At 35.9% G+C, this 22480-nt stretch overlaps 1 protein-coding gene across 1 annotated transcript in view; it reads left to right on the plus strand.

Moving 5' to 3' along the window:
* CNTNAP4 (contactin associated protein family member 4) overlaps positions 1-22480 on the plus strand; it is a 146992-nt gene that overhangs the window by 71631 nt on the left and 52881 nt on the right. Inside the window, exons 4-9 of the mRNA XM_050330957.1 lie at positions 3922-4069; positions 9844-10047; positions 10220-10404; positions 12268-12411; positions 14678-14939; positions 21157-21306. Of these exons, the coding sequence (XP_050186914.1) occupies positions 3922-4069; positions 9844-10047; positions 10220-10404; positions 12268-12411; positions 14678-14939; positions 21157-21306 (1093 nt within the window). The remainder of the gene's footprint in view (positions 1-3921; positions 4070-9843; positions 10048-10219; positions 10405-12267; positions 12412-14677; positions 14940-21156; positions 21307-22480) is intronic.

Here is a 22480-nt window from a genome sequence, read left to right on the forward strand (position 1 = left end):
CAATGAAACCATAACAATCTATTCCTTTAATCTATGTGATCATTTTTTTCCCCAACCATAATTCTAACCTGGGCACCTAGGAAAGAAGGCAGTTGCCTGGTACAGAGTTTTCTGGTCAGAGTGAAGGATTCTCACACTCATTTTTTCACTTTAACTAAACGGTTCAAACCTGTTGACTTTCAGGAGCAGCTTCAAAAGACTAACCATAAATCACCACAGTGGTAACAGGATACAAAGGAAGAGTCTGAATGTTTGGATTCTTGTTTGGAAGATATGTTAATTAATGCTCATTGTACTGTGTACTAAATTATCTGGAATAGGCACTCCAATTGTTACTGAGATGTAAATAATTAAACTACTATATGAACTTGGATATAACTTGGAGATAATGGGAGAAAATAATTTATTTTGAACTCCCTTAATTCTCAGAAGAGCTCAACATGAGTTAATCCTTCAGCATTATTATGATGCTCTCAATGATGCTTTAAGGTAATCAAATTACCAGGAGTCTACTGGGGTTTTATTTCCCTCTTACTGACTCCTCTAATGCCAATTGCAATGTTGGTGTGTGTCATAAGCAGAAGGACTCATACAGGTGTTTCTAAAGCATGACCATCACCATGAGGCAGGAATTTTATACAAACAGCTCCTAGTTCCCACTGATTTTTTCAGCTGTTTTTTCTGGTGTTGGTACTAGAATTCATAAACCATTTTATGAAGTCAGACCCTTCTTGAAGTACACTAATACGTCATTGCTGAACTACTCTTGTGACAAAATTGTTCAGGTTGGGTTGTGTTCCAGTTCTTGTCATTAAACACTCAATGAGGAGTTGTACATAAGTGTACTTATTTATTTTTATTTATATATGTATTGTTAAGTAATATTTGTAATAAATGTTATGCTTATTACAATGGATACACAACGCATGTAAAAACATTGTGCACATTATTTAGCCCTATAATATGTTTTACAATGTATATATACTATATTATACAGTAAAAGTTTCAGTTGTAAATAAGCATCAGTCTCTAGGTTATCTAAAGTGTGGGTCATACACAGGTTCATTTTTGGGGGCCTTTTCGACTGGCTGAGGTAGTTTGGGACAAGATGCCTGTATTATCCCTGATCTAAAGCCACATTTGTTTTCTAGATAGAGCTTGGACAGGGAAACAAAGAATGTTTTTTTACCTTATCTTGATACACGCTTACCTTCACAGTCATCCTGATCTTGCTAATGCCCTTCTACACACAGGGCTTAACTTTACCAGTGCACTCCAAATCACATTCATGATTTCTGATGCCATAATGAACTGAGTAATTCTGTATTCAAGGCAAGGTTAAAGTAGCTTCAGGTAAAGAAATTACTGGGTTGGAAATTGAGTAGGAGGGTTGAAACAAGTTTGAGAGTAGGCTCTCAGTTCAGGCTTCAGTACAGCCCAGACTGCTATTACTGTGGAAAGTTATCTACTTAGATATCTATGCTGCTAAGTCTCCTGCTATTGTTTAAACTGCACTATGTGTTTCAAAAACTACACTCTTTGAGAAAGATGGTATGTCATCATGCTACTGAAAAAAATATAACATAGTACCTGTAAGAGCATCAACTAAGATTGAACAAGCAGTTATATTGGAGGAGTTACTTTACAACCCTATAACTATTCTTGCAAACAGTGTTTATTATGTGTAACAGTAATTTCAACATTGCATCTTTTTAACCATCAGGTGCCTGGGTAGGTTGTGAAGACTCTGCATAGTCTGAAATAATGGCGTGTTCCCTTTACATGATTTGGCACAAGAATGAAGTGATCTGAATGGTCTGAAGAAGGCAGGGGTGGGAGGAAAGAAGCTCATTATATGGTCATAATTCTGTGTTTAAAAGATCATTGGGCTGGACCATGAAGCAGTAATTGCATTCTGCTGCAAAGACAGGACTGTCTGTCACACTGAATCTAATTCTCCTCTAAAAAACCTACAGGTTCCTTTCATAGGTTTTGGGTATGCCTTCAGTACTGCAGTCTGGAGGAAAAGCTGTCTGATTTTGTCCTCTGTCTTTTGAAAAGGATTAAAACTGAAAAAGCCCCAAACTATGTATTTTAACCTTTATAGTGTTTAAAATCAAGCAGCAAAGACCCATTTAGTACTCAACACAATTGGTACACTCTAAAATGTGCTTTAAACAGATAAAAGCTCTGGAAAATTACAGCTAAAATTATTGATTTCTAAACTGGCCATTCTGAATGGTTAAAGGAGTAGTTTGAAGTACTTTTAGGTTATTATTGAAGCCCCAAACCTAATTTTAAATTAAAAACACATGATTTAAGTATACCCTACAGTGAAAAAATCAGGCAATATACATTCTGTACTCAAAGCTTAAATTAATTTTTATGAGGTGGCTGCTCTCCAAAAATGATTTGGCAAAAAATATAAATCTTAATTGAACACTTCATTTGCTCACGGTACTTAAACTTCTGGGGCCTGGGTTCTGGTTCAGTCAGCAAACTAATTGGCACTTTCATTGGCAGTTGTGTTTGTTACAGGCTGCAAGTAAGATTTAGAAGGGACAACAGGCCTGAAAGGGTCTCACCCTCCAAATAGTGGCTCTTCTCTGGTTTTTGTTTTAGCACTTTTCCACCTTCACCTGCTGTGTTAGTGAAACGACAAAGCATGAAGCTAAAAGTGTGGACATTCACTAATGCTTAATAGTAACTTAATAGGTTAGCTTAAATAAGCCCATTCACTGTTTCTTTGCAGGGGGTGTTGCTTAATTTTGGATTTTTTTTTTTTTAATTTATGGTTTTCTTCTATTGATTGTTTAAAGATTAGAATTTATTGAAATTTTGCTCCCCCTGCTACAGGGGAGGGAAAGTGCAAAGACTTTCATATAGGAAGGTAAATAATGAATGCAATGAAGCTCACCTTTGCTTCAAAAAGCTATAGAAAGAGAAACTGCATAGCTAAAAATGCTAAATATACTTCTACAGTTGCAATGTCTGTGGCTTTTAGCTATGCCAACAGCACTGTTCTTAAATCCAGAAATGTGCAAATTTTTTTATACTATTTATCTAAATATTTCAGAGGTATTTCTCTCTAATTTTTCAGATGTTTAGATCCAAAATATCTGAACAAATTCTTTCTGCTTCACATACTATAAACAACAACTAACACCACACAACACAGTAAAATCAGAATATATTCTACAGTCTTTAGGATGCTGAAGTTCATGATTACAACTCTTTGGATTTTTTTTTATTATTTTTTACCTTCTTCTTTACACGTTTTTCTGGTTTTTTGTTTTCTTTATGTAAGAAAAAGAGAATGTAGTTTATCAGTTAAATACTGCAACAAAAAAAAGTTCACTTTTTAATCCTTCACCTGCGAAGAAATTGAAATACACAATCTTCTTGTTTTAACAGGACACTAAAGTAAATTCCTTTTATAATACTCTGGATTCTTTAGCTGGAAACCAGAGACTTTCATTACCATGGTCTGCCAGAAGACCTTTTTAAATACAGCACAATGTGCACCTACAACACAGGCTTGGAATGAAACTAATCTAACCTCTCAGTAAAAGGATTTCATAGAGATAACTCTGTTTTCTTATGCAAAAGCATTAGATGGAACCATACACTGAAATGTCAGGATTTTCTACACATTTTTTGACAGGAATGTTAGGTTTTGAAAGGTAATATTTTGTTGAGTCTGGTGTCAGTGCTAAATACACAGATGAGTTAACACCTCATCCAGAAGAATAGTCAAGATTGATTCATCAGTTTTTACAATGGAATTCACTGATAATTGCATTTTGTTCCTGTGCTCGACTGTTTGCCAGATAAGGGTATAAAATGAAAAGATCAGCGATGCTGCCATGTATTGCTGTGTTCACTGTGGATGTGGCTGATCCCTTTTTCATTTTCTTCTAGGCCTTTTCTGGAAACACAAACGCAGACAGTGTCGTATACAATAAGCTTCAGCATTCCATTAAGGCAAGGTTTCTTCGTTTCGTGCCTTTGGACTGGAATCCCAACGGCAGGATCGGAATGCGCATTGAAGTGTATGGATGCACATACAGTGAGTTTGTTTCTGAGTCAGCTGAGTGAAATGAATCTTCATCACTGTATTTCGCTGCCTAAATTGCACTCAAAAGTAGATTTCTAGGCTTAAATTTAATCTGGAATAAAAACTGATTCAATAAGTTCATGATTCAATAAGTTTATGTGCAGACCTTACAATTTCTGCGTTAGCTGTAAATATATGATGCTTATTTTCCAGTTCTCTCTGTATTTTAATGAATGATGTAGGCATAATCCAATCACTGATTTAATGCAGACTCTCTTTTTTTTTTTTTTTTTAAATAGCCTTACAAGCAGCATGTTAAGATGGCATAATTTCTATCTGAAGGACAAAATATGGAAAATGTTTACAGTTTTAAATATATGTGGTCTTGCTCGTGAGCCAATAAGAGTACAACTAGACAGACCCACAAATACACAATGAAGGATACTTCAAAGTTGCTTTATATTTAAGGGGCACTTTTAGAATATTTTTGTGACATTAATAACTGACATAAGCCTTTGGAAGACAATTGCCTGAGTGTTATGGTTTTATTGATCTGCTGGACACTGTAAATCTTTACTGATGTCTTCCTGTTACAGTTTTTCCTCCCTGGACTTTTTTAAAAAGTCCTTTTAGTCAGTTGTTTACTGCTTTTTATTCTCCATATCTTTTCTCCACGATGGAAACAGAATTTATTTTAAGCAACATCTTTAACTGCTTTTTGTGTACTTTGATCTGTTGTTATTTGTAAGATTTTTTTTTCCAATTTCAATAATTAAGGTATGCTTTTCGTGGTTGATATCTTCTAAATGCTCTCCATATATCTGCTTTCTATTTCTATTCACTAGTATCTGACTTTTAAGTGAATATCATTAAACCACATCTCTGGCCTATCTGCCTTAAACTTGACTTTGTAAACCCAATAAAAGACCATGAAAAAAGGATATTGAAAATTTCAATCTGCAGGCAGGAGAACTATTCGTTCAATGCAGAATTTAGGTTCACTTCCCCATCTCAGAAAACAGACTCCTCATTCCAGTAGAAGGGCTCACACAACATCCTCAGTGACACCTGCCTGGGGGCTGGGGACAAGATTTACGGTTCCTGGAACAACCTAATGTCACTGAGAAATGTGATCAAGACCATATTCAACTTACCCTCAACTCTTGTAAGTACCAGGACGACTAAAAGTTAAAAATGGAGTCTGAACACATGATTTCATCATTCCCAGCTGAAAGCTCATCTCAGTCTTCCATCTGAAACTTCATCTCTGTGGTACTTGATGAGAGTACAGTCTTTCCTGTCTTTAGGCTTTACTGAAAGCCAATCAGCTTTGCTTCTTCCCACTCCTTTACCTTGTGCATTTGACAATGTTTAAATCCTTACTCAAAGTCTCGTTCTCAAACATTTCCAAACAGAAGAGCTCCCTTTTGAACGTGCCTGTAGTCCAGATTTTAATTGTTATATGCATTCGCTCTCATAACTATCACACCTTGCAAGATATATATATGGCTCTCTTCTGTGTTATGCCTATTGCCAAGTAATGGAAAACTATGAGTCTAAAGGACAAAAAATCTTCATGTAACTAAAAAAAGAAAACATTCAGAATAAGCAGTTACAAAGCTGAAATATTTTTCTGTGGTCATTAACTGCATTTAAGGAAGATTATATATATATCCGTGTTTTACTTCTTTGTTACAGGATCAGTCCTATAAGTAGCTTCTGGAAGCAAGTCAACTATAGTTATCTTCTAAGACTAGGATGATTTTAGAATGAATATTTACTTTATCCATCATTCACTATAATTCAGTACAAAAAGAACATGATGGTGTTAAAAATAATGTAAACTTTTTTTTTTAAGCTGGTTAAGATTTTCTCTGAATTAGTGATGTTTTATGTTCTAGAAGTGTTTATTTTTTCTAAGCATAAATGCTCTCATTCCAAATGAATTGCAGACTTCTTATCATTTCTGTACTTATTTTGAACATCTAGAATTACCATGTGCTTTTAGTAGTTCAATGCAGTGGTTGCTGGTGAAGACAAACCAGGTGATTACAGTCTTATAGTTCTAAAATATATTTAAAAATTTAAAACATTAATTCTTTGTCTCCAGCCTTTTCCTCCATTTATCAGGTACAATGAAGACAAGTGGTCCTTCCATTACTTCCTCTTAGCATTTATTGAATAGAAAGGCCAAATAACATTAAAGAGTTCCCCTGTATTTTTTTTGTTTTTAGTTCTTTTCAGTCCTTACTCTTCTGTCTCTGCCACGTTCCTCAGGTTTTTTTGCTCCCATTCTGCAGTCTTTTTCATGTAAGAGAGAAAGAAAGAAAGAAAGATGTTTTATACCTCCAGGTGTTCTACCTTACTTCATGTGGACTGACAAAATCTGCTTGTTCCTCGACTGAACCTCACTCTGTGCTGAACCCCACCCCAAAATATGTCTCAAGCCTCTGCCTGATAGTCCTTCCTATTTACTGTGTGCAAAAGAGAATGATGAATCTCTGCAGACATTTCCTGTGCCTTGTTCCTGAAATGTCAGATTGTGACAATTAAAGCCATATAAAACACAAGCTAAGCCCTGACACTAAAAAAAAGGATACTAGGAATGTCTTTGGCTTAATCTTTTCTCCCTTCATTAAAACACTCTAATTTCATCCTCTGAAAACCAGTAGTCTAAAAATAAAAGCAAAGAAACAAACAAAAATTTGGGGGTTTTTTTATTGTTGTTTTGGGGTTTTTTTGTGTGGCAGAAAGATAGGTTTAAATGTGAAAATGACAAAAATATAAAACTGTAGAAGAAAGGTAACTGGAAACTCAATGCATACTGCATATTTAAAATTGCTAGATGTACCTCACAGCAAGTACTGTGGGTACTGTGATACACAACCCCCTTTCCACTGTTCTTTAACACTTTGAGGCTTTTTGAGAATTCCTTTCCTGGCTGAAATGCTTAAAAACGACAGCACAGTTACATCAGGCAAAGAAAGGACTTCATATCCTCTTCATAACTGGAATAACAGCCAAATAACAAAATGACATTGTTTTAAGGTTTTTTTTCCTGTAGAACATTAGCCATAATTTCAATTGATTTAAAGATTAAACAAACAAACAATCAAGCAGTTTTTCAAACAAAAATATTTCAACTAAAGCTTTTGCTCAGGGTCACTAGGACTCTTGGTCCTACGGCATATGAGGTGGGTTACAGAATTTCCAGGTTCTCAGAGGCGTTTCATGATTTCCAAAGTTATTTTCACAGTATGCTAAGGGTTTAGGTTACATTAGTTTGAGAAAGACACGTTGCAAATCGTGAAAACAAAAGATGAGTGTTCATGAAAGAAAACAACCCATTTTATTTTCCTTATTTACAACAGCAGAGTAGAGAAAATCCATGGAGAGGGATTTGAAGCCCAGTAACCAGTAGAAGCTGTGATTAGTTGGCAAATATGAGAGGAAAACCTTAGTTGCCTGTATTCTTTTTATCCTTATAACCCTGTAGGACATCCAAGCTATCTGTCTCACAGCTCTTTGAATGTGTTTCTAGGGTAATGCATAGATGATGAAGACAAACACTTGTGAGAAATGTTATAAGGTTTTTGGTTAACATGTGCAGCCCTTTCATAAAATCTTCATTGATGTCTGAGGTGGGGGACAGGGCTGAGGGGAAGAAACTTCGATTTTGTTCATTTTCCAAATGTACACAGCGTAGATTTTGCTTCTTAGGAGCTAGTGCTGCAGAATAGAGTAAGGGACTGTGGAAAGCAGTATTAATGTTGTTTATGCTCTTGTCCTGATAACCAATAAGACTATGTTCTCAATCAAAACAAATTCTACTGTTATTAGTGCCTACTACGAATATATCCAGTTAGCTGGTTTGATAGATAAATAACAATGTGCAAGTTGTCTTATTGAAGTCTTAATTGAAGCTATTCTACTCCACGTTCATTATTTTAATTCAACATTAATTAATACTTTTACTGTCCACGTTCATTCAAAACCATCATGAAGTAAAGTAGTCATTCTAGGACTCATATTTAGGTAGAATGTCATATTTATTCATTGTATATTTGGTAAATGAATTCTTCATTATGAAGATGTCCCAGTTTAAATTAGACAAGGGTCTTTTGCTGAGGATGAATTAGGAGGAAAAGACCCAAACTTCTCTTTCCAATTATAAATCCAAAATTAAGAGGCTCCGATTGAAGGAAAACAAATTATGGAAAAGGGAAAATAACAGCCCTTTATTAAAAGGTATGTGTGTATTAACAGGAACACGGGAAAAATAAAAAAAAAAAACCCCAAGTGAAATAACTAAGTAATACTCCTATACCCACCAATAATCCCCTTTAAGAACAAAACCGATAAACCGGCAAAAAGAAAATAGTTCAATTTCTTGCACCCTTTGGTGCAGTTCCAACCACAGTCAGCAGGGGGCGCCGTCGGGTCACTGGAGATGCAAAATTTGTAATGTCCCGTACCATTCACCAGGTGGCGCTGTTGGGTCACTGAAGGTGTAAAAAACTTGTAGTGTCCTATTGTAGTCACCAGGTGGCGCTGTTGGATCATGGGAGGAGTAGAACTTGTAATGTCCAGTGCCCGTCACCAGGTGGCGCTGTTGGATCCTTGGCACACCGGGAGGGAAGACAACAGCAATAAAACAGAAAGTTCTCCCAATGGAAGAAAACTCACAAACTTCAGCTGATTAGGGTCCGTTGTAAGCAGGGCTTGCAGTCAGCCGGAGGTGAGCCAAGAGCAGCAGCCAGAAACTCCCCTCCGACAGGAAAAGAAACAAAGGAGCCCGGCAGTGTCTGCAGCCCACAGCAGCCTCTCACCCCGGCAGAGAGAGAGAGAGAGAGTCTCCTCCCCCCCAGCCTCCACCCCCTTCCAGTCACACATCAGCCAACTCCCCCCTTCGTTGTCAGGGCAACTAATCTCCATCATTAAGGGCTTCTTTTGTTCAACTAATTGGCCCATCACAGAGCACACACACACGGCAGGAGGAAAGGAAAGAAAAATTCCTTGCTAAAGAATACGAACTATGACAGAAGATATGAAGGAAAATAAAGAAATCTTATTAAAAAAATGTAGCTGCATTCACCTGACTGGAGGTTTTTGAAAATTGAATATAAATTACTAACTTTAAGTACTATAATTAATTTGAATTCAGCTCATTTCCATGCTGACAATACGGAGAAATATTTTTAGTGAGGTTATATAAATATAATACATGTAATATAAATAGATAATGGGTTTCCCTTGACTTGCAAGAAGTCAACCAATCAGTTGAAAAATAACTTCGTATTTTATTGAGTGTCCTTTACAACTTCATTCATTTTACGAATGTATTTTTCAAGGGTAATTACTTTTTCCTTCTTTATATATGAACTGTGAATACTCTATGAGCTTTTTATGATGTTACCAGTCCTTTTGTGTGTGTCTTTTGTGTGCGTCAGTGTGTACTGGTTTTGACAGATACTCTTTTATATTATTGGGGTAAAATCATTTGGACCTTCCCTTTCTCTTTCCCTTTCCCCAAGGAAGGTCAGCATCAAACTGGGCTGGTTTTGAGTGGAAGCCAGACCTCTTCTCACCTCATTTTATTATAGAGTTATGGTATCATCACTAAAGTAGGGCAGTCTTAATATTCAGGGAAGAAATTAGCTACAGTTTACTGGGCACAGGTGGGTCCAGAGATGTCAGTGGTGGGACTTCACATCATATTGAAATAAAGTGTAAATATTTCTTTTAGACCTAGCATTATACATTACCTTTCATTTCTTTACTTCTAGGGTCTGAGGTGGTTGGCTTTGATGGGAAAAGTTGTCTAATTTACACATTAAATCAAAAACTCATGAATGCACTGAAAGATGTGATTTCTCTGAAGTTTAAGACAATGCAAAGTGATGGAATTCTCCTCCACAGAGAAGGAAAAAATGGAGACTACATCACCCTGGAATTAACTAAAGGGAAGCTGTCCCTACTCATTAATTTAGGTAAGAGCTACAGCCTCATGAAGTCTAACATAGTTATTAGTTATTATTTGACTACAACTTCTTTTAAACTGTTAAGTTCATTTTATTGTATAGAGTATGATAATCTGGCAGTATATATTTGAATATTGAATTTTTGAATGAAATTAATAGTTTTTATTTTTCTTCCTTCAAGGTGATACTAAAACTCATCCTTCTAATGCCCAAGTTAATATTACCCTGGGCAGCCTTTTGGATGATCAACACTGGCATTCTGTTCTCATTGAGCACTTTAACAATCAAGTAAACTTTACAGTGGATAAACACACTCATCATTTTCACTCAAAAGGAGAATTCAGTTATTTGGACCTTGATTACGAGGTGTGAAAATTACCTTTTCTTTATTACATTTATTACCTTTGTTATGCAAACTCTTTGAAACAGGTAAAGGAGACAGAACTTAGGAGGTTTGTGGTGCTTAAGGCTTTAGGGATTTTCTGTCACCTAAAGGAATGAATCAAAGAAAAAGAGATTTCTTAGAGTACTAATCCTCCACTAGACTAGTGGCTCAATGTTTTCATGCTTTTCATCTCAGAACTCATTATTTTAATATCTTCTTTTCAGTAGAGTTACCAATGTGATAAACAGTATTTAAACATAGTGAATGAGACCCAACTCAATGTTATTATTTTATCAATATTAATGTTATTAATATAAAGTTTGATGAAAATTAGAATAAGTCAGCATAAAAGCATTTTAGAAATATTTATATTAAGACTTAAATTCCTCTTAGATCCTAAAAATATACTGTGAAAAAAGTCTCGCTTAAACAAATGGTATATTCATGAAAAGGAGTAGATGTAATTTACTGTGAAATTTTCCCACCTATTGTTAAAAATACCAATATTTCACAGCTGTAATATGATGACTGGCTGCTTTATATTTGTCCTTATCCTGTTTGTTGGGTGAGAGAAGGAGACACAGAGTGTCTGGAACCTGCAGACTTTATTGTACTCATTCCATTTTTTAAGCAGTTTAGAGTAAGATTTCATGCTGTTCCATGTCTGCAGTATCTCCTTTTAAAAATATCAGCTTAGAATTTCTTAATGTAAACCACAATATCAAAGTTTGGAGGATCATACCAATCAAAAAAATTAATAAAATAACTCGTTGCCAAATAGATATATTTTACTAAATCAATCCATATTGTGAACTACGTTTTCCTCTCTTCCACACGCTATAGTTTGAAGTATATGTTAACAACAAAAGTAAAAAGAAAGTATTAAAGCTTTCAAAAAAGAACAAAATACTGCATTTAGAATTGCTTCTCTAACTATAAGAGTTTCTAACTTTAATAACATAATGCATGATAAATTTGATTTTGGGGCTTTTTTGATTAAAATGTTTTTAAAAATAAGCAAAATTTCAAAATTAAAACATAAATAGTTAAACTGAGCTTTCATACAATGTTATCCAGAATAGCTTTGAAATGAGTGAGCTCAAAAGTTCACTTACACTGGCATCCTGTTTCTGGTGGTGCCCAAGAGCAGAAACATAGACTAGAGCATAACTGAGGTCATCCTTGTGGCAATGCTTTTCTAAAATAATTTACTGCTTTCTAACAGCTTCTGCCTCAGGGACTTACTTAGACAGAGTGATATTCTTGAATTTATTAGCTCCCAATGGATTTTTATTAAATTTTCCTATCTCTTTCTGAAACTAAGTAATCCTACAGTACCATATCAAGGAACTGCCAAGGCATTTTGAAAGAGGGAAAAGTACCTCCTTTCATTTGTTTTGAATCTGCCCTAGAATAATTTAATTTGATGCACTCTCGTTGTCTGTTATGGTATTTATGGTGTGCACACAGTGGAGAAGTCAGGCTCAAATTTCCTAAAGAAGTTGTTGATCATTTTCACACTGTCCTGCACAGTCTGCATGTACGTGGCCTTGCCCGACCCTGAAAACTGATCTAAGCCACTGTCAAGAGACATCCTCAGAAGGAAAAAAACAAAACAAACCAAACCCAACATTTCAGAATAATTTTGTACATACATATGACTTGATATAGCCTAAATTTTTTATTAGCTTTTTCTTTTAATATGTAAACGTGATAAAATGAAGTAGCCAAGAAGTAGCAAATTCACTATTGGCCAGCCTTTGACTTCTGCTCTTACGTTACAGTCAACTTCTTTCCATAGAAAATTACTTAATAGTACCATTGATTTCTCTTCTCTTTCTAAGCTCAGCTTTGGAGGGATCCCAGTGCCTGGAAAATCAGGGACGTTGTCACGCAGGAACTTTCATGGGTGTTTTGAAAATATTTATTATAATGAAGTGAACGTTATTGACCTGGCCAGGAGGCATAAATCTCAGATCTACTTTGTGGTAAGAGATTCATAGTTAAGAAAGAAAGAATAAATAAGTAGAATAGAGAAAAAAATGCAGCTACTTTTGTGTCCAGTCTGTTAACACACAGGTCTAGTGAAATCTATGTTATGTATTGAAAGAAAATTCAAGTAATCAGCTTATTGGGCTATTTTTGATTTGCTGCTGTATAGACTCATCCAGTAGAAAATGCAGGATGCATTTTATTCTTCAGATGCTTAGCTGATATTTAGGTGTGTCTGATACCACACTGTTGTGCTGTGCTCATACAAAAGTCAAGGGGTAAAATAAGATGTATCTGAAACAATCAAATCTCTGACTCTCTACCAGAGTAAGAAGAACATGTACCTGACTAAGAACAGCAGCAGTCACTGAGGACACAGATCCTCTCTGCTTTGTCCAGAGCATTATAATTTTGACCAATAAGTTCTATTAGACAATTTATGATGTCATTTGTCTGAAGAAATGTAGTTTAGGTTGGTGGCTTTAATGCATTTATTGTGACATGGCGAACAGTTACATTATCAAAATCTGTCACAGAAGCTGTTCCATACCAAACCAAATTTCCTCTGTGGTACAGAAGCTTTCCTAGAAATGTTTTTCCCTTCCCAGTAATAAAAGGGTTATCTCTATCTGCAATATTTATTTATTTGGTAGCAGGGAATGCAGAGATATTACAGAAATCAGCTCAAAATAATCAACAAAATATTAATTACTTTCAAGAACCATGTATTTTGGCTTACATCTCAGTTCAGAATATGAACAATCAAATCTGGATTTCTATCCTAGAGAAAATGAATAACAGGTATCTCTTCTCATGTGAAACTCACCTGAAATATTACAAAATTAACTAAGCTGGTACCTCTGTACAATATTTTGTCCATGATGCTGATGGATACTGCAGTGTGGAGCAGTTATAACAGGCTCTGTGTGGACTAGATTCTCTTAATCTCAAATGATTTGAATTGTTGTGCTACTTTCAAAACTTTGGAGATGTTTTAGAAGATGTTTAGGAGATGTTTTATAATGTACATACTCCAGAAAGTATCTGTGTTATCAGAGAAGCCTTGTTAAATAGAGATTTTGCTTGGAGAATCTGCAAATGGCCAGTTTTTAGTGTTTAATAAGGTTTATTAATCTTATGACTACCTTTTACACAAAGGGTCAGTTAAGCTGACCATTCATTTCTCACAGTTGAGTTCATGAGACAAAGTTTTTACTTATTTGTGCATTTTCCTTGAGGAAAATGAAAATAGATAAACTTTAATATCTTGCCATGCCAGGGACTAGTGAGGATTTTTTTTAAATTGATTTTATAACTTTACTAAATGGTCAAAGTTTTATGTAAAATCAAAAGTTTAAACCTCTTTGAGTTGAATGAAGTTAAGTGTGTTTTAAATTCCAAGGACGTTAATCTTCAGTAATCATTTGAACAGAATAAATTAGTTTTAGGTCAAATCATGCCAGTAAGTCATTAGATCAAAGTTCATTTTGTATTATTATCAAGTATCATAAAGTAATAACTGACATCAGAGGCAAAAAATGCATTCTTCCTATTTCAGACTTTTTATCTGCATCATTCAAGATGAGCATAGATGCAGGGTTATCTCAATGAACTCAACCACAAATTTACCAAAGAAACAGAGATTTCAGGAGAAGCACAAAGTAAAGGCTAGGTGCCTAACCCAGCTCATGATCTAGTCCACATAGTGCTGTTTGACCTTCATTTATGAACTATGTAATTAGCAAGAGTTTTTACGTGGAATTTTTCAGTTTGCAAAGGCAAATATTGGAGTTATTGTACATCTACAATTACATTAATTTAGAAAAACTGTGTCTTGGTCTAGCAAAACATGGGGTTTTTTCTTAAATTTAAACAAGCAGTGCCAAGCTCAACATTTTTCTCTGCATACAGGCATTTAGACCCATGTAAGTATTTGCATATACTCAGTGTCATTTTTTCTGACATTCAGAAATTTGTCAAGTCCCAGATGCTTCCTGAGGCTGAGACAAGGTAGAAACAAGGCAGTTCTGTCTAACTCTTGAAGTACTATTAAATCAACCATGTAATTTAGGAATAAACAAAGGCAGATGAACCCATTCTGGTCAAACAGCTACATAAACTCTGCCCAAACTGATGATGTGCATATTTGACGTTTAGACTGACGCATTCAAACATCATTCACCATGTTTTGAAACTTCGCAGTTTCCACAGAGGAATTCTCGTGACTCTTCCCGACGCCGTATTTGTTTCACCTCTTTCTAGGGCAACGTGTCTTTCTCGTGTTTAGAGCCACAGGTGGTTCCTGTGACCTTCCTGGGCTCCAGCAGTCACCTGGCACTGCCAGCCACCTCAGGGCAGGACGAAGTGTTGGTCGGTTTCCAGTTCCGCACTTGGAACAAGGAGGGGCTTCTCTTATCCGGCAAACTACACCTGCCTTCAGGTGGTTTCCTCTTATACCTGAGCGATGGGAAAGTTAAAATCAGTCTTCATAAACCAGGAAGAGTGCTGAGTGACATCACCGCAGGTAACAGAAGTGAAACAAATCAAATCCAAGGCTTCTATGCATAAAGGAAACAACTTAATGAAAAGCCATTTGAATTAGTACCTACATTCTTGACTTGCTTTTATGACTAGTATGTGTGCAACTGTGCTTTACTTGCGTGAATTGTAAACATGATTATTTCTAAATGCTCTCTTTTGTCACGAACATATTTATTCCTTTTTTCCCCACGGATGAGTAGAAATTGCTTGCAATAATATTGAATGAAAAACTGAGTTCTCAGCTTAACCTGCATGCTGTATGTACATGTCATGTGTGTAATCTGGGAAATTTAAGCAGCCTCATCTGTTGTGAAGTGTAAGAAGTGTAATCACTTACTCTGTCAGCTAAGCCATTAAGATGTTCTTCACCATTTGTCTGTGCCTTCACAAGGTATTAAGTAACTAATTTTTCTATAAAGGTATACATCATTATAAATATTTTGTAAAGTTCTCAGTTGCGGATATGTCCATTAAACAGAGACAGTAGATGTCCAATAATAAATTGCGTTTGAGAAAGCTAGGACAAGTTTGAATCTAAAAAAAAAAAAAAACAAAACAAAAAACCAATAAAAAAAATAGAACTTGAGGAAAGTCAAACCTCAGAGCTAAAGGGTCACTTTTGTAGTTAATCACTGATTTGAGACTGGATGATCTGCTTTGGACAGTGCACTGCTATGCAGCCCGCCAGGGGAAACTGAGGTTTCCAGAAAGCAGTACCTTGTCGTCTTCTTATGAATAATTTTTGTATTGGCAAACAAATATATAAGAACAAGAGGATAAGGCAAATATATTAAGATACAAAGATGTTAGAGAATGTCCAACTGGGATTCTGAGGAGCAGCTCCCAACTTTCAGTTTTACTCAGCCCAGGAGGAATGGGACCCTTTCACAAAGACTCTCCTCAGTTTTTCTCACTGCTGTCAGCACTTGATGTGGGGACAAAAAGACTGCTGGCCCAGCCATATTTGGTGAAATATGAGAGCAGGACAGAGCCGACATCAACTCCATCTTCCAAGACTTTTTAAAAGATATTGAGGATCAGTAACATCGCTATATGATAATACCAACAGCTTCACCTAGCAGCACTTCGTCAGTAGCACACGATTTGCTGACATTCCATCAGCCCTCTTAGAGATTCTCATCCTTTATGAAAACTGATTGAATTTTGCCCTTTACTTGTAGATGGACAAAATGATCCTGCCAGAGTGAGTTCTCAGGCAGGAAAACCAGCGCATTAGAGATCAGGTGGATAAATGAGATTACAAAGGATATATGAAGATTAGGAAATTAATCTGGGATTGGAGTAGTTTCTATATGGATAAAGATGACCAGAGTCCACTAGCTGGAGGAATATATCATAGAAGAAAAGGTGAATTTGGATGCAGAAAAGAAAACATTTATGATATCCAAAGCATCAACTGATCTTAGATTTATTTAGACCTGTACACAAGCATGTATTTCTCATTTCATATTCATAAAACAGAATATTATCAGTGGAAAAGAAGCCAAATTAGTTCCAGTTATGTAACGTGTCAAGTGAATGAACAGGTGAAAAACAAATAAGAAACCCCCAAACCAGTTATAATCAGTACAAATATAAGATAAGAAACCCTGATCTAAAATGCTCACAAAAGTTGTTATTCCACTTAAGGCAGACAAAGAGAGCAATGCAGAACCGAGCAAAGAAACAGCCACAGGATTTGCAGATGAGGTCTCCTTTATCTTAGTTCCATGACCCTGTTTCTTTCAGACTGATTCCTTACTTCAATTTCTCCTACAAAATGAAGACTCCCTTGAGGTGGGGAGGAAGGGGGAAGAAAGAAAGAAAAAAAGGTTAAACATCACTCTGAAGCTCATTAGGTTTGTGTAGGTGGATCATGATTAAAAGTAAGATTTTAAACCATTGGTTACTTTAACTCAGGAAAAGAGTATAAGCCAGTAATGACCACAGATAATGTTGAAATTTACATAAATACTTTGATCCCGTTCTTGTGGGTGATAATAGGGTCAGCCCTGGTATTTGTTATAATCTAAAATAAATGATGCACAAAGAGTACCATTTCAATGACAAGAGATTTCCCTGGGCTCACCATTTGAAAATGTCAATTCCTTAGTAAGAATGTCAGTGGCAGCTAATTAGTAGTGATGAATTTGGTTTTTTTAAGAGCTATTTCAATTGCTGTTCTATTAGGTGGTGTATGTTAAAGAAACTGTTGCCACGCATTGTCATTTTAACAGACCAGATGAAGTGCTGGCACTTTTAGCAGCTTCTATTTCACATAGAGCAATTTATTGAATTTTAAAGCTGCAACACAATACATAAAATATAAGCTTAAAGCATCCTGAAATAAATCTTGACACTCTATGCTGAAACAGAATTTGATGTTCTCATGCTAGGTTAAGCTTACTGTTCATAAAGTCTAACAGGAGGAATTGTGTTTGTCTTTATGAAGGCAAAAACTGCTGCAAAGTCATATTCTCTTCTGAGAAAGAATTTATCTAACAGAACCACATGGGGAATTTTCCTTGAGTTTTTGAAGTGTTTATTTTAGCACTCACTGAAGCGATTCGAGTCTGCGTTTGGAGATTGAGTAATTAAATTACGGATGGTTGGACAGGTTTGCTCCCCTACAGGCAAGGACTTATGACCTGACTTTCACACAAACACACACACACATGTAATACTTGATAATTAAATCAGAGCACATTTCCTTGTGCACAGTTCTTAAGTTCATTATCCTGTGTTTTTTAAGAATTTCTTCAACCATATAAAACAGAGGAGAATGAGGTGTTAATTCACGAGTAATTAAGGTATAATAATCCATATCCTTCCTCTGCAGAAGAGTTATTTAGTACCTTTCCTTTGCAACCTCTTTTGCAAGTTGGTCATCAAATATTCACAAAGAAATAACATGGATTTAAAAAAAAAAAAAAGGAATCAACTCAAAGTTAATTTGTGTTGAATGAGACCAAATTGAATTACAACCTGTGTAAATCTTAGATCTTATTACACAGTTTCCTCTATGACCCTCTATTTCTAACCAGCTTTTAATTTCTATGCAACTTTTAATTAAGTGATGTTAACAGTCATTGCATTTGGAGGTTATACTTCAATCTAATCCATAAATTAATTTCTCTAATTTTTTTTGTTTGTTTCTCACTGATTTCCTAATAAGTTCCATACACTGTATTTTTATGTATGTGTTCCTAAGGTTGGATTTCATCGTTCTACAAGATGTCCTACTGACACTTTTTTTAATACTTAGATTTAAAATTATGGAACTGCTGAGAATAAATGAACATCTTGTTTAGTACTTCATTATGTACTAAAAAAAATAAGTGCTATGTTTTGCTCTCTTATGTCTGGTAAAGCATTTTTTAAACTCATGGTAGAGCACCAGAAAATATGATTTTCAGATGGAATATAGACCATTGCCCTTCAACATTTAGACATTGTACCACTTTCTGGCTCCACACAAGCAAATCTGTGCATGTGAATTTAATCAACAATCTCAGTTTAAGGGCCACAAAGAGCTGCTTTCTCCAGGTATCTTGTGGTCCCACAGTGGCATTCCTCAGTTCCCAGACTTAATAAAAAGGACTTTTAGGAAGCCTTACCTTGAGCTAGAGGAACATCAAGAGTATCTCTAATCATCTACCTCTACAAAGAGGAGATAAAAATATCCATTTCAGTACCATAGACGAGGTCAGTGTGGTGAACCGCAGTAAACAAACCAAAAAGTGAGAAATTCCTATAATTAATTTTCCAGTAACCAAAAAATTTTGACTGCCTGAAGTAGCACTCTTTATGTTAGCATAGTCTCTTACCTACCTTCACAGTCAAAATTGCAATGTTTGGGACGTGGTTTGCCCACCAGAACATGAAGTTAATGAAGCAGGATGCATAACTAAAAGCAATTATCCTGGCACCAGTTGAAATGAAAAGGCAAAATTTATTGCTGGACTTAATATTTTCAGTAGTGACACAGTCAGTGGGATTGAGTGCATCCTGAGCAGGTCTGCTGACAACACCCACCTGAGTGGTGCAGCTGATTCACCTCGGGGAAGGGATGCAACCCAGAGGGACCGTGACAGGCTCGAAGGGTGGACCCATATGAACTTCAAGAAATTCAACAAAGCCAGATGCAAGGTCCTGCACCCGGGTCCTGGGAGTCCCCAGTGGTGGTAAAAGCTGGGGGGATGAGGCAATTAGAGCAGCTCTACTTAGAAAGACTTGGGGGTGCTGGTGGATGAATATCTGAACGTGAGCTGGCAGTGTGCACTTGCTGTCTGAAAAGATAACTGTTACATCAAAAAGCAGTGGGGACAGCAGGTCGAGGGAGGTGATTCTCCCCTTCTGTTCTGTGAAGTGCTGTGTCTGCCTCTGGGGTTCCCAACACAACAAAAACATGGTCCTGCTAAAGTGTGACCGGAGGAAGGCCATGGATAATCAGGGCTTGAGAACCTCTCCATAAAGACAGGATAAGAGAGCTGGGGTTGTTCAGCCTGGAGAAAAGAAAGCTTTAGGGAGACCTCATTGTGGCCGTTCAATACTTAAAAGAAGGTCTATAACAAGAACAGAGACAGAGGGTTTTGGTTTGGTTTTGTTGTTGTTTTTCTTTTTACCCCCAAGGATCTGTAATTGTAGGACAAGAGGGTAACGAATTTAAACTGAAACGAGTTAGACATGGGTGTTCATAACATTTTCACTCCTGGAAATGTTCAAGGTTATACTGCATGGGGTTTTGAGCAACATGATCCAGTAAAAGAAGTCCCTGCAAAGAGTAGGGAGATTGGACTAAATGATTTTTAAAGGTCGCTTCTAGCCCCAAATCCTATATGATTCTATGATTCTTTGATTTCTAAAGGGAAAAATAGTGTATTGAAGAGATGTGACTGAAGAAAACATCATTCATTTGAAGTACCTCTTTGAGGCTGAGGATAAAGCAAATTGCTTAACGTTTCTTGTTACATGTTCCCTAATAAGTACACGGATTCAAGTATGATAGACAGAAAAAAAATGATAGAAAATGTGTGTAGGACTGATATTATCTTAAATGTATTAGAGATATTAGATAGGTGGTAGTTCATCTGAATTTATGATGTGTTTCTAGGGTTTATCTCTTGATTGTATGATGATCTTCTATTTAGGCTGTGGTAGCTAACAATCTATGGATCCTAGTTATTCTGGAATTTAGCTATTTGAACCTTCTCATCTTTTTTTATTTCTTTTCCGTCTGTCTGAATGAGTCTCTTAACTGATGGACTCTTTCTGCAGCATATACAACACATTCTAGGGAGGAGTATATAAATGCATGAAATTTCAAGTGGGAAATCGCAGACCACAAATCATACACACTCTGTAGTCAAGGAAAGGCTTTGCATAATTCAAAAGTTATATTCTTTGTTCTTCACTGAGAGAAGTATCTCTATTCTGAAGCATTCTCAAGAACATGATTGACTCAAAGTACTTGTTAAAGATAATAATGTGGTTACACACTGCCCTGTGTAGAATTTATTTAATTATGTATACATAAGTGCTTTCCAGAATCAGGGCTACAGGTTTATTGCTTTGTGGCACCTTACACCCACATTGCCAGAAGTAATGAAAATTTGTGTTAGAGGCCAAACCTTCAGAATATTTTCCTGCACATGTCCAATAAAAGAGACAGCTGGAAGAAAAATTATCTTGTGACATTAACATGACAGTTACTGAAGATTTTAGCATTTACAGGATTTTGCTATTTTGATGTGTTTTAATATAATGACTATTTTTTATTTTAAAATATGAAGAAATCCTTTGTAACAGTGCAGCAAAAATACGTATTATGTGTAAAATACTGTATCATCCATCACAGTGATGTCTTAATGATAACCTCCTTAGACTGGGAGGATAGTTTTCTCAGTCATTACATTAAATGGATGTATTACAGATAATTAGGGGCATTACTACAGTAAGGCTTATTCACTGAAATACTTTTATTTTTCATTTGTCAAATGTGAAGCAAGGCTCTGTCTTGACAAAAGACATCTGTGCTTATTAATTTCTTTTCATTTCACTTTCACTTGGAGATTTTACGTGGGCTATGATTGCTCTATCAGTCCCTCCTCCTTTCAAGGCTGTAATATTTAGGCAGTAGAACAAAAAGTGGAAGTTTACACTTAATTTATTTAATATTGACTTTTTAATTTTACTTCCAGGTGCTGGATTAAACGATGGCCAGTGGCATTCTGTATCTCTCTCTGTCAAAAGGAATCGTATCAGTGTAGTAGTGGATGGTGATGTGACCTCATCTGCTCATGCCTCCATACCTCTGCAGGTTTTTTCAGGAGATGTTTTCTACTTTGGAGGTGAAATATGTTGCTTATTTATGTTCACAATATCCCACATACCTAATCAAATTATGAGAACTGTTTGGTTTGGCTTAAGTCTTCTTTGCCTAGCTTGGCTATCTCTAAAAGATCTGGTTTTCAGGTGCTGTTATGATGTTGTGAGTTTCCGTTTCCTTAAAATTTTACCATGTTGGCTAGAATCAATCAGCATCCTAAATTCTTGGTCACTTTTTAGACCATCCTAACTTACATCATACTGTGATAATTGAGTGTAGCCTGTCTGACAATCAAAAAGACACACAAAGGTTTCTCTTGTTGCAGACTTACTGTTTTGTTAAATGAATTTTTTTGAGAATCTTCCACTGGGGTTACTTCAAGTTTTCACCTTAAGTGAATGTTTATTTACTTACCTGTGGAAATATCCTCTTTATATTATAGACTCTTTTATCTTTTTTTTTTTTTTTTTTTAAACACAGTGACATGACTTTTCTATGTTTGAAGAATATAATTTGTACCTAAAACACTACACTTAGCTATTTTTGTTTCCCTATCTATATCGACAATCATCTCATCTGTGATCAAATGTTTTTGTCATTAATGACACGTAGAGTTGAGCAGGTTGTTTGTATAATTCTATTGAGAATAGACTAGATAGTAGCAATGATTAACAGCTTCTGAGTGCATTATTCAGTACTAGACTAATGCTTCAACTATTTATTAGCAAATCTCAAATTTCTGAGAAAGCTGAAGAATGCATACAAACCCCTAAATGAGTATGGACCAGGTCATTGTCCACAGATCCCTTGAAAGAATAGGTGTTAAATAAATTTCGTCCTCACAAGCAGACTCTAAGTACAGTAACTGAGTTGATGAGGCAGGTGAACAGATCAGGAGGGACGTGGGCAGTTACAAACAGCACCATTATTCAATTATGTTGTACAAGGACATTCCTATTTGTAATTCCAAGAACACTGAAAATACTAACTGGCTGTCTACCCCTCACATTCTTTGATTTCAACCTTATGGCTGAAATCTGCAGCTCACGCACATCATACAAAGTTAGGGAGTACCAATGGTGGGTTTCTGAGTTTAGAAAACAGTTTATTAAAATGTTATGGTATATAATACTGTCAAAATTTAGACAATGCATTTCGACTTTCTTTCTAAGTTTTTATGAATATTTACCATGTTT

This window comes from Myiozetetes cayanensis, unplaced genomic scaffold, assembly GCF_022539395.1.
Source record: "Myiozetetes cayanensis isolate MyiCay16 unplaced genomic scaffold, myiCay2020 scf46, whole genome shotgun sequence".
Classification (NCBI taxonomy): Eukaryota; Metazoa; Chordata; class Aves; order Passeriformes; family Tyrannidae; genus Myiozetetes; species Myiozetetes cayanensis.